Source organism: Dermacentor silvarum, chromosome 6, assembly GCF_013339745.2.
Source record: "Dermacentor silvarum isolate Dsil-2018 chromosome 6, BIME_Dsil_1.4, whole genome shotgun sequence".
Lineage (NCBI taxonomy): Eukaryota > Metazoa > Arthropoda > Arachnida > Ixodida > Ixodidae > Dermacentor > Dermacentor silvarum.
In genome coordinates, this window is record NC_051159.1 from 120,329,798 (window position 1) to 120,343,188 (window position 13,391).

At 47.0% G+C, this 13,391-nt stretch overlaps 1 protein-coding gene across 1 annotated transcript in view; it reads left to right on the forward strand.

Moving 5' to 3' along the window:
• Positions 1 to 323: 323 nt before the first annotated feature.
• Positions 324 to 13,391, forward strand: part of LOC119455916 (uncharacterized) — a 41,500-nt gene continuing 28,432 nt past the window's right edge. Inside the window, exon 1 of the mRNA XM_049669105.1 lies at positions 324 to 717. Within this exon, the coding sequence (XP_049525062.1) occupies positions 666 to 717 (52 nt within the window). The 5' untranslated portion in view covers positions 324 to 665. The remainder of the gene's footprint in view (positions 718 to 13,391) is intronic.

The window sequence follows — 13,391 nt, forward strand, 5'->3', positions numbered from 1 at the left end:
ACGCCGAAGAGGGGGCTGAACTGAGTTGTTCAGGGCGCGCAGTGCGTACTTTCAATGCCATGCAGTAAGCTGGGGCTGTCGCCCGCAACGACGTATTGAGCGGCGCTAGTTTGTCCGCCCAACCCGCGAAATCGCTCGGCGGGACCTGAGGAACCGCAAGCGTCGGCGGCAGCGCCGGCTTCGCGCTCCGAGGCGGTCCGCGAGGGGGCACCTGGGCCCAGTCGACGAGGTTGTGACGTCATGCACCGCTTGCGAGACCTCGTGTGCCCTCGCCTGCTCTGAAAAGAAGCTGCGACCGGCTGGCGAACACGAGTGAGCGCCAGACTGCGGTCGAAGATGCGTCGCCCGTTTCTTTCATCTTACTAGAGCGGAGTTCTGTCTCTAGGGCAACTAAATGGCGAGCGGCGCCGTCGCGCTCTTTGGTTCGTGTTGGGACGTTGCGGCGACTACGCTATACTCCACTGGTGACACCTCTGATTTGCCTTTAATAGGAACTACTTCGACACCAGACTAATACGGAATACGTCGGGCAGGAGTGTGAAGTCATTCAAGCCAACCGGATGAGATACAAAGAATGCGCTGTCACGTTCCGGACCCGGAAGTGGTATTGACACTTCTCGATTGCTCGAAGAAATAGTTTAGCCCCATGGAAACATAGCCTGGCAATGAAGTGCCAGCTTTCTTTGGTGTTCCCGTTCGTCGTGCTCCTGTTGGCAGGTGAGTTGTGCTGGACGCTAGGTATTGCTGCCCTTTGCATGGTCTACACAATATGGGCTGCTTAGTAAAGAATAAACAAATAAAACTTATAGGCTTTGTGAGATGTTGCACGTCGGGTTCTAAAATACTTATTCAAATAAGAAACACAATGATTGGCCTGAAGGTGGCTATAGTGGGAAACAATATTTAAGCCCTCAAATACGAGGGTTGCTTGTCAATTAGGAACTAATTAAATGCACTCGCCGCATAGCATAACCCAGAAAAAGCTATGTATGAATGGATGTTTGTCCAGTGTTCGGTTCATTTCATGCTAAGGCAACATCTGTAGCCAATGACTCGACTAACGTTCTTCTAAACATATAACATGACGAAGAGTCATGCAATGCAACAGCTGCAGGATACCTTAACTGAGCTACCCTAAATTAATGTGCAGCGAACTGTCATGCAATAAATAACCTTCTCCTGACATTTGCTCAGCAGGCAGTCACTTCTAACTGGAGCGATGCCTCTTGCTGTAGAGACACGTTCACCAAAAACTGCACAGAAGCACATGTATTATCAGTAACGCTACCTTAGTTTTAATTGCCAGCAAGCATCTTTCGCTTACCCATATAAGCGGGTCAGTGGCCATAGTATTATTCAGCTCTTCACGAAATTTAAGGAAATTTCACGACTTCATTAGGCTCTTCAGAACACTTCTGCATCATCTATATCAACCAGGTGACACTTAATTCTCTCAAGAGTGTGAACTGAAGCAGAGGTGAGCATTAACTATAGTATTTTAAGGGAACAGTCCTGAGCGTGTTCGACACAGTACTTGACACAGACAGTATTCTCAGGCACAGTACTTGAAAGTTGGTGCATCGAGTGCTACGACCAAACAAAACTAAAAAAACGCGACGAAGTTTATCTCTCCAGTTAGCACCGCTTCAGAACAACCAATCTTTATTTTTTGATTTGCGAAGGCTATTATCTAGTTTTTCCGGTTTTAATTTTGTAGCGCAAGCCTTAGCCTTTCCTTCGTAATATTATTCTGTCCTAATGTTTCCGGCAGTCGGAATTTTAGCATTGTTTAAGGACGTAAACAGTCGAGGAAAACTAAAGTCAAGTAATATTTGAACGGTGTCACCGCACAACGACAATTAAGGACGAATGTGTCTTTTTCTCTGTCTACACACTTGAATACGAGATATTCAATAACACATTTCTCGCGCTGAAATTCTACTACGCAGTAAACAAATAATGACGCCAATGAGCCCGTATATATTATGACATCCACGTCACAATCTCTCGTTCGTGAATTGTGACATCGGTTACCATGCCTGAGCAAAACAGAACAGAAGCGACAATCATGCACCCACACTTGCATGTCTGAATTACCACCCGATCGTAAAACATTAAAGACATCAATAACGCGAGTAACTAGTGGCAACCTGCTCTCATAACATGACAACATTGGCGAAAGATATTGGCTGGCAGTGGTGGGAAGTAGGAAACGAGGGAAACCTTCCCGGAATTTTAAAACAATTTTTTGCTGTACCACTCACCAGTTTCCCCGAAACGCGCCGAATTGAGCGGTTCATCGCATCATACCAAAGGATAACGTTGCTTCTTCGCGCACACGATAAAGATATAGGGAAGTTTGCGCCTCACCGCCACCCTTATCGTTCGCCCTGCACACCCCGATGACAATAGCGCGTCGACGTTGCAACGGTATACGAGACTTCGCAGACTCAAATACGCGGTTTGTAAACTGCTGTGCCAACCTACTGATGTAGAGTATGTACCCATGGTGTAGCAAGCGATATGTTACAAGTTTCAAACGTGCTCAAGACGTCATAGCGTATTACACTGAATTCTGCAAGAAATAATACGTATTTCAAACGAGCGTTGAAATACATCTTGAGCAAACAGTTCTCAATGTCTATAAAACGTAGCAGTAGGTCGACTGGGTGAGGCAAAGCTGGCATTGCCTTGAGTCATTCATAATGACAACTTAAAAATTAATGGCTGAAAGAGACCGGTGATTTGTTCTGAAAACGCAGGACACGTAAGCATGAGATAAACTCTGATATAGCATCCGACTCTGTTGAGAGGAAAGACGCGACCCGGGAGGGAAATTAGGTTATTGGGTGCGAAAATGAACACAGAAGACAGATTCAAAAAAACAGAACAAATGTATGAACCAAAAGGCAAGGAGAAAGACTCCACGAGCGTTCACTCTTACATTAAATAATTATTTGTTTTAGAGAAAAGGCAATGCGAGCACATAAAGAAACGCGAAGACATTCTCCCGCGATATGCGCCCCCTCGGCACGATCTTTACTACCATATCTATACCAAAATGACCACTCCGACCCGTTTCCCAAGTCCCTGGGTAAATATGTAGTGGCTCGGCCCTCCCACAAGGCGTAACGTTTCGAGGCGCGCAGTGATGGCATTCTCTAGGAGATGTTGAAATATTGCGGCGCCCAAGTCACCAGAATGATTGCGGAAATGGGCTTGAGCAACAAAATTTTCTAGCTTTATATTTGGGGAAACAGTTCAGCAATTGAATAACAAAACTAACATTTTAGCGCTTCGGCGATGTTCTTTTTTTTTATCGGTTTCTGTATTTTCATGCGTTTATTCTGTGAATATGAACCAAGTGCCTAGTGTATTTATTCTCAGTTTGTCTAGTCCGCCGTAGCCTGGGATGGAACAAGAATGAGCGGTGTTGCTTGAAAGGGCAGTGGGGTTCAGCGCAGTGATTTGGATGTTGCAGTCTTCACCGGGCACTTATTTCGGGAATGTGACTTTCCCAGTGAAAAAAAGGGAATTGGATCAATAAAACAATAATGAAAGCAGCCCTTCTGTTGTCGCCATTTTCGTTGATCTTAACTAACTTTCCATTGCGTGTTTGATAAAATATTCAATCGTCGTATGAACATATGGTGCCGTCTCGCCTAGTGTTCTGAGCGAACTTTTTATTACTATATTTCGCAAGGTTAAACATCAGCTCTTGATAGCTGTCGCTGATATGGTACTTTCGAGGTTAACGAGTACTACTTGCATTTAGTGCATATAGCCTGAAGAAAACTGCGCAGTTCTTTGTCTTTCATGATAAATTTCACATTTATTGTATATTATAAATTCTTTTGGCTACATTTTGGCTACAAGCGTAGGACCAATAGGTCTTATGGAAGACGTTTTCGAAATTATCATAGGCGTTGTGCATCGCCTCTTACGTCTTTAGGCCCCTCTTGAAGTTATGAAAACGCAGGGCCAAGTAATTTTTATTGCGAGTGTCGCTGCGTGTTGATTCAAGTGAGGATGAGTATACGGCGACTCAGTACGGATCTTTGTTAAGACGACGATAGCGCGAAAAGACAACGATGGAGAAGAATAGGCACCTCAAGCGCTTGGGTTCCTATTATCTTTCTTGGCGCTCGGTGGCACTCCCTGGTTCTTGCGCCATAATCAAAATCCTCCGCTTTTGATAGTCTTACGGGCAAACTCACCACGCCCGGTAACAGCGCGTGCACGTCCACCGCTATCTCCGAGCTACATTTGTTCACTGCTAATTTTTAATACACATTTTCGATGCATTGCAAGCTATTCGTGAGACAGTAAAGATTCCAGATTATTTTTTTTGTGATGTTTTTTCAGCACTTTTGCAATTAAAAGACCCGATCGTTTTGCTACTCTAACCAGAGCAAAGCGAAACAGGAGGAAAAAAAAGGAAATGAATGGCGACGACAAGGACGGGCCGACTTTGAAATAAAGCTTTTGTCAAATAAGCTTACTTCCTTTCCCATTCATATGAGCACGGAGAAAAATAGGAGCTCAGTCAATAGCTGTCGGCAATATGCAAATCGCGCAATTGCTCTTGCGTTTCTCTCTGGTCTGATCCTCTAGGTCAAGAAATAGTGCGCGTAACACGTTATCAAACTTTTAATCGTAGACATGGCACACAGTTCACTCTCTCCACTTTGTATATGCTGTCCGCTGCTAGCTATGCGTTCATTGTGAATGAATAGTTACACTGAGCTTTTTAACACGAAAGTGTTTTATTCCGGGGTCCACCAAGACTTCACTGACGTATTTCCGTCACGGAAATACGTCATGGAACATAATACAAAGAAAGAAACCAGAAGAAAAAGTTCCACAACCATGCAAAATTTGGGAATCGAACCCACGACCTCTCGGTCCGCGACGATAGATCGCCGAGCGTTTAACCCATTGCGCCACAAACGCATTTGCAGAGAGCTACACAGACGCGCCTTATATATCTAACTCTCCTCCGTGTACCCGCGCTCTTGCTCGGGGCGGTGCCGCCGCCTACGAGCAGAAAAGAGAAGTACTGCATTATGACACTAACGCGCACCGACAGTGAACGCTTCGGTGGTCTCAGCTCTATGACGCCTCGATGCCAGCATTCGAAGGGACGCTGGCATCAAGAAGCACTACCAACGCCACCTAGGTGGCGTTGGTAGTGGCGTTCACCGTACTCAGCACAGCGGAGCGCGGCCTCCGCAATTAGGTCTGAAAATGTTTCTGAAGTTGATCGCGGAGGCTGCAATTACGACGCGCTGTACGCGCTGATTTGACTCGGTGACGATTCAGTTACGTGCTTTGTCTTGCGCGTTGTATTAGTGTGTCAGTTACGTGCTTCGTCTTTCGCGTTGTGCTAGCGTGTGCAGCGTAGTGCAGCTTCCATATGCACGACGGTTGCTCATGGTCATCGACGTTGGTAGTCGTGATGGAGGAGACGTGCCACCAGGCGTCAGCGTGGGTGCATCAACGCCTAAGGGCGCTTTAGCCACAAAACACCAATAGACATTATATATCAATGTGCAATAAACATTACACTACTTCTGTGAAGACACGTTTCACTTTCGTGTTCTATACCGATTCCTATATAAGAGGGATCAACCACATTTTGTTCTTATTTTCGAGCTACTGTGTAAAAAAAATACTATTCAATAGCGCAATATGTATTTGCGAAGTATTTTCTCTTTTTCTCCTAACCGCTTTCTTTCTCAAATCGATCAGCGGGAAGAAATGCAGCGATTTAGATTCTTAAATTATTCAATGTTTTCCTCGTCGCGAACATTCGCGTTTTAGTAGGTAAAGACCAAGACTTTCAGCGGCAGCGATTGACGCTGGTTGACACAGTTGCCTAGCAGACTTTAGATTGTCTATCCCACGTTCGAATATACGTTATTGATTATTAGTCGGAGCGGTACGGTAAAAATTTGAGAACTTATAATGCCGAATTAGTGAAGCACCAAGTTTATGGCACAAGGGTGAAATTGTCTGACCTGTGCCACCAACTTGACAGGTGGGCGTCTGCTCTTAATGTAAATAGGGATCTCTTGTAAGAGAAATCATGAAGACCCGAGCGCAATCTTCTAGGGGCATGGACAGAATCACGGTGCTCGCAGTGTCTCTAGGGATTTCCCTAACTTCATATCCTAATTAGTACAATATTACCATCTTGTTACCAACTTGTTCCTAAATGGACCATAAAGGGAGAGCGTTTCCAATACCTAATTAAATGAATATGTAACTTCCTTTCCTAGCTAAGTGAATGTTAGCAGCGGTCACCATTACACAATGGCAAGACCTTAATTTTTTCCAAACACATCATTTAAAAAATTTGAAGGACACTTTGTAAATTCCAAAATGTGTTCGGCGAAAGCCTGTGGCCATTCGACTGGCTATGTCTTTTTCTGTGTGCATGACACTCCCAGTGGAATAGGCACAGGCTTTCGCTGAACACACTTTGGAATTTGCAAAATTTTTTGACAAAGGTTGACATAGTGTGGTTTGAAGTAAACGATGGACTGTGTATTCATGAATTCTTTGTGCCTATGTTTTAATGCCCCATGAATTCCTAATGCTTGGCTGGGTCAACGTCTACGATAGCCGCCTTGTGATCACTGAAATTTACTGATATGTACTCGAGATCTTTGGGGGTAGGATTTGTCTGGAAGACGAGAACAAGACTGCCGCCATGCTGCGGGGTGGCTGTTGTAGTTGGTGTGACCAACTGTAACGCTAGTGAACTTTTTAGACCACTGACAAATGCATGTCTGTTCCAAACGTCTTGGTCGAAATCCCCGACAACGACCACCGGCCGATGCCTGACACTTGTTGGTACGACGCGATTCACAAAGGCAATGGCTGCTTCTTGTCCGAGGTTTGGCCACTCGCTGCTGCCGCTTTCGTTCTGCTTCCTTGGCCTTGGTGCCCGATGACATGTTAGCCCACCGCATACGCATTCGCTCATTCTTCTTGTGGCGTTTGGTATTGGGGGAATCCACATTCTTGGGGCGCTTCTCCGAACCGCTTGCCATGGAATCATCATCGGCCACTTGGAAGCCATCCGACTAACTCGACTGTTGCAACAAGACGTCCGATGAAGGAGCGTTGCCGCGCGCGCCGCTGTGCCATCACGTGATTGCTGAGAGAGTGTAAGGGGGAGAGGCCACAGCTGGCACTGTTCCAGGGCACGGACGGACGGATGGTTGGGCGCCGCGAGTATAAGCCATTAAAGGCTTTCGCCTTAAAAAATTAAAACCCCTCCCCTAGCGGGAACAGGGGTGCACGCGAAGCTTGTCTGGACCTAGGGGAGGAGTTCATATTTTTGAGTGTATAAGGCGTTCATGGGCCCGCGGCTGCTGTTGTTGCTTCAACGCAGCCTGCTCTTCGGCAGAACGAACCAAACGCGGTCTCCCCATCTGACTGCTGGGCCTGAACTGGCGGGAAACGGCGGGCGCGAGGTGAGTGAGCACGCGATCACACCCTTTCTTTCCAGCGCAGAGAGGGGATGCCTGTGATTGGCTGGGGGTATGGCGTAATCGCGCGCGCCATCTGCGGTCTACGCGTCTGCTTCTTCATGGATATGGTATGGTGCGGTAAAGCTTCATTGAGAGAGGGGTGGCTCATCGGCCTATTAAGGGTAATTGAGCGGGGAAATGTAGTGATGATGACAGGGCTAGCCACCGAGGAATGCTTCCCTGCACGGTTACACCATGCGGAGCATTCCCGATTCTGCAGCAAAGGTGAACAGCGCTCGCAGGACACTGTCGGCCTCCGTCGAGGGACGGATCCACTCCTCGGAGCTGGCCACTTGCTCCCGGTGCTTTCGTCGCAGGGGTGCATAATTTGGGCACTCTCACAGCAAGTACCTGATGATTGGCGCAGCTGCCGCTTTACACGCTGGGCAACTTGTTTATATAGGTGGTAGCTCTTCCGTAGTTTGCCCGGAAGGCGTTTTCTTTCCTTGTGTGCACGCCAGCGTGCAAGTACATCCGGCGTCAGTGCAGTACCGGTGCGTGCCTTAAAATTAAATTAAATTATGGGGTTTTACGTGCCAAAACCACTTTCTGATTATGAGGCACGCCGTAGTGGGGGACTCCGGAAATTTTGACCATCTGGGGTTCTTTAACGTGCACCTAAATCTAAGTACACGGGTGTTTTCGCATTTCACCCCCATCGAAATGCGGCCGCCGTGGCCGGGATTCGATCCCGTGACCTCGTGCTCAGCAGCCCAACACCATAGCCACTGAGCAACCACGGCGGGTACCGGTGCGTGCCATGCATGTGCACGAGTACTTGACACGCGCGCGACACGCGCGCGACACGCGTGCGACACGCGTGCGACACGCGTGCGACAAGCCTGCAGGCAGTGAATCTTCCTTCGGTGTATGCTGCTGTAGGCGTTCATAGAGCTGTCGTCGCCTCAGTCGTTATAGGAAGGATGTATCTTCATTTCCGTCATTTGGCAAGGGTAGAAAAGTTACTTCGTCGCTGCGGCGGTTTAAGGTTAGTATCGCGTTTGCAGCGGCGTGAGCCGCTTCGTTCCGTGGTACTCCGCAGTGGCCGGGAACCTACCATACCGGAGTTTCGACTGCGTATACCGTACGCAGCCTCCTGCTTGTCTCTGCTATCTTCCTTGCGATGCGGTCAGTGTAGGGGGGTTCGGAAGACGCGTACCACCGCTTGACTGTCGATATATATGTAATTTGTGACGTAGCTAGAGGTTCGCTTCGAGCAGTCCGTCACAGAGTGCCAGCAGTTTGACCAAGGGTATGTCCGGTGGTTCTTGATTACCAAATACGTACTCTTCGGCGTGCGTGATTCCGCTGTGTAGGCGGTGTATTCCAACTGCAACTTGCGTACTCTCCGGTGTCGTGCGGAAGGCAGCGTCCACGTAAAAGGGAGTGGCACAGGAGCTGGCTAGGCTCTCCACGTCCCGATTTGCGTAGCACTTTCTGCGGTGCGCGTACATGTGCCCTGGCAAAGGTCGTAAGTCAACCAGCTGCGTATGTGTCTCCCACGGTGGTGTAAGTAGAACGGGCTCCAAATCCGAGTCCTGAGTTTCGCCAAGAGTGCGTAGGAGAGCACAGCCCTCGTGAATTGAGTGGCGTCGGAGCTGCTCTACAATGCGCCTATGTTCAATAATGTGTTCAAGTGGTGGCAGTTAAGCATAGCATCGCAGATTGTCGAGCCGTGCGTGGCGCGGCAGCCCGGTGACCACGCGGAGTGCTTCGTTGTACAACACTTCCTGCTGCTCGACGTGTTGTTTCGTCAGTCGGTACGCAAGCGCTCCTTATGTTGTACGGTACACCTGCGTAACCAGGACAAGCTGGCGGGCTGTCTTGGTTCCGGCCCCTACGAGGCTCCACGGTATTCTCCGTATAAAATGAAGGATCAGGCGCCAAGTTGGATGTAACTGTTGGATCCATACGTTGGGCCAACCGTCTGCTGCTATCGGCACGCCAAGAATTTTCACATAGCCTTCAGTCACTGGGTGGATGGGCGTGCCCACGAAGTGTTAGGCCACATTGTTTTCAAGCGCGCGTAAGATGAATCGGCAGTGGCTGAATCGGTTAGCGCGGTGTTCTCCCAACCCGGAGGTCAAAGGTTTCAATCCGCTGCCCGACGAGCATTTTTTTTTATTTTCGCGTGCATGTGTTTTTCAACATCAACACCGATGCCGACACGAGCGGGGCGTCTGGTTTGTTCAAGTTTTCCGGCAACGGTATTCTTAGGAAAGCGGTGAATAGCATGGGTACAGAAGGGGTTAGGTTGAACGTGTTTGGGCCAAAATGACATTTACATTTGACATTTCCAAGGCTCAGAAGATATTGATTTTATTCGATAACTGTCTTGCTCGCGCGGCAAATCGATTGTCACGTTCGGCTGCTCACCTGGCTCTCCTCCTGCAAGTTCCAGATTTGATACTGACACGTGTATCTGTTTATCTTTCTCGGCTGACCGCGTTTCACCGTCTAACAAGTGTTATCGCTGAGCGCAGGACGCGCCTGCGTATATCGGGAGTTTCTCGAATGTTATCGATGGTTCTATCCGCTCTCTGTTGTCACCGAACCTTGTGTCATCTGATTGCATGTATGCGCGACGCGAATTGTGTAGTGCTTTCTGGAAGACATGTGGGCCCTAGCGATTATTCTGGAACCTTGGATAATACGTTTATTAGCCGACGCATTGGACCCGTTGATCAGATTTTTGACGACCGCTGACTGCGTTCGCCGTGGTCGTTGTTTTTTGAGTGCACCCCATTTTTGTGGGGACAAGTTCGCCCAATAAAAAGCTAGTTTCGTCATTCCCAGTATTGCTGCTGTTTTCTTCATCGCCACTGCTACGTGCAAATACGTTACAAAGCTGAATACAATTTGAGCGTTAATATCTGTTTGGCTAAGTAGAGAGCGAATGCCCCGACCTAAATCGCATCCAGTCCCTGCTGAGTGATTTTATCCCAAATGGAAGGAAAGCATCGCAATCGCCATTTATTGTCGCATTGTTGACGTTACTTACCATATATCCAGCTTATTGAACTTATTTCTTAGATTATTAACCCAACAACGTTCGCATGAATTGATAAGCTCTAACATGATTATCAATTACGATAGCACCTGGTTTGCAACTCATGCCAATTTTCGTTTACATTGATGTCGCACCAACTATGGAAAAATAATACCCTCTTTTCCTGCATTAAAACACTGGAATAGTCTTCCATGTGCACTTAAGTCCCCTTCATTCTTATATTCATTTAAATGTCATCTCAAAGATGGTTTTCTATAAAGCTGTATTCGCAAACTTGGATATGTTGTGTTTCACTACTTCTTTGTACAAAATACAGAACGTTCTGCATTATTTAGTGTTATTTGTTATGTATATATTGTGTGTTCCCGTTGCCACACAAAATTTCTGCTTATGTTTAAATGTATTCATGTTTTTTCTTCAGTTATCTGCTTTAGTGTTTTAAACCAAGGGTCATGGTGCAGTCTTCGACTTCGAACCCTTTTTGGTAAACTGATTTTATTTAGCAAATTGCGTCACTAATGAACAATAAAGAAATTTAAACGGAATACCAGCATAACTTCAGACTGTTCCTACAGCGTCAGGCTTTTCATCTCATGCCTAGAGTAGACAACCGTTGGTGTAATAAAGCAACTTACAGGAGCACAGTCGAGGCTAGCAGATAATCACGGTGATAGAGCAATTTCAAATATATTTACGTACAACAGTCAGTCATGCTTATGCTACATAAGGGTCAGCGAAGAGCGTTTCCAGATGCCGTTGTCCTACACTGTGAACATATATATATATATATATATATATATATATATATATATATATATATATATATATATATGAGTATGGTTTCTATCCCCTTCGTTTCGCTACCTAACGGCTGGCAAGTCAAAATAGTTGCACCTCTCTTTAAGCAGGGCTTATCAACACTGCATCATTGGAATTACCCTCCTACCTCCCTTACTGCTGGTACCTGTAAAATCCTCAAGCATATAACAGCCAGGTATGTAAACGACCTTTTAGCGGAAGGAAGTATATTTTCTAGAGCACAACGTTGTTTTGGCGAAAATACGTGCCCACAACTCCGGTAATAACTGCTGTTAATGAATTCACTGAAATGCACGATGAAGGCAGCCAGGTTGATATAACCTTGACATCTGTAAAGCCTTTGGCAGGGTAGTGCACACGAAGTCGGTATCTATAAACTGAAGGCAAGCAGTTTACCCTCTTAACTTACAAAGCTGATTAGGTATCTGTCTACCCGCAAGGAGTATGTTGACGTGAGTGAATCCTGTTCCTGATTGCAATATTTATGCGCAAATGTTCCTCAGGAATCTGTTCAGGAACCAATGATACATAAATTACCGACGTTGTCGACCTTCGGGTTGCATTGCAAAGATGAAACGACCACAAAAACAAGAACAAGACAGCGCACAAAGCGTTTTGCGTGTCGTCTTGTCCTTCGTGATTCGCCGCTCTTGAGTTGCTACCTCGACTACGCCAACGGAGCTTACTTCACTGCTGCTTTTGATGCTCTATATAGCTAAGAAGCGGTACAAAAATTATTGTTAAACATATTTCACATTAATCATTATAGCTTCTTCTAATTGCGGCATCAAAGAATGGGGAGCGAAGTCTGGATGTATAGGAAAGTTCGTTTGCAATAAACTCAACTGGGTAAAAGTTCTTTTGTTTCATTTTTTTTCCTTGATACAAGTACGACGCAACAAAATCGCTAGTCAGCGTAGCTCTAGAACTCGTCTGGTGTCCTCCGAACTACCACAACGCCTGTTTTATTTCGCTTATTATAGTTAACTGTGAGAAGAAAGGTGTACGAATATTTTTTTAGAAACCAGTCAGCGCCGAGCCGTCTCTTTAAACGACGGAAAGGCAAAAGCAGACGTCGTAAAGGACTGACGAACGGACGGACGGATGGCTAAAATTATTGCGACCTTTGGCTGATGTCACCGCCATTCCAGGTCGGCACGTCGTAAGGAAGTGGGCGCTATGAAAACGACCGGGAGGCGAATAGATTTCCGGGCCGTTCCAAAATGCAAAAGTAAAACTTGGCCAGTTTTAAATAATTGCCGGAACGTGCAACCACGTTCTCTATATTTTTTTTGTTCTTGTTTTCATGTGGAGGAAACCCCGTACATTTCTTCAATTCGGCCACTTTCCTTTCAGGTGAACTACAAAGGTGTTGTCTGAAGAGAAATGCATAAAGAAGTAAGAACTTCACAGGAATGTGGAAGTTTGAAGCGTTGAACGCTGGAAGAAAAAAGAATTTCGCTCGAAGACAAGTCGCTTTGTCGGAATGCTGGCTTCAGCCTGAGGCATGCATCCTGTGCTCTCTTTGAACACAAGCGTAGTGCAAACAAGGCGAAGACACAATAAGATTGCATGAACACAGGTGCGGCGCCAACTTCAAACTCCAATCAATGTACAGCTGCCATGTCGTACATTGTGGGGTTTGTTGCGCTCCCCATCACCCCTGGGCAGGCATTCGCTTATTTTGCCGTCCATGCACCTCTGCCTTTTCACCCGCGCTTAGGTGAAGCGGCAGCCGGGATAACTCACCTTTCGCTCCGCCCCGGAAGGGCCCCTGGGTCATTTCCACCGCCCCTAAATTTGTTGTAGGAAATCGCACCCTTGACATCCGGCCGTGGCGGCCCTACCGGCGCGACCGGCCGATTGAGCGCGCGGAGGGGCATCTCCGGGACAGCACAGAGTGCGTACACACGGTTTTCGTGCCATCCGCCGACCACTTTGGGCATATAGTTGTGACTTGAGCTCGCCCGCGGCGCCTCGCACCTACGGCGCGCGCGTGCCTGGTATAGCTCCACTTCGGA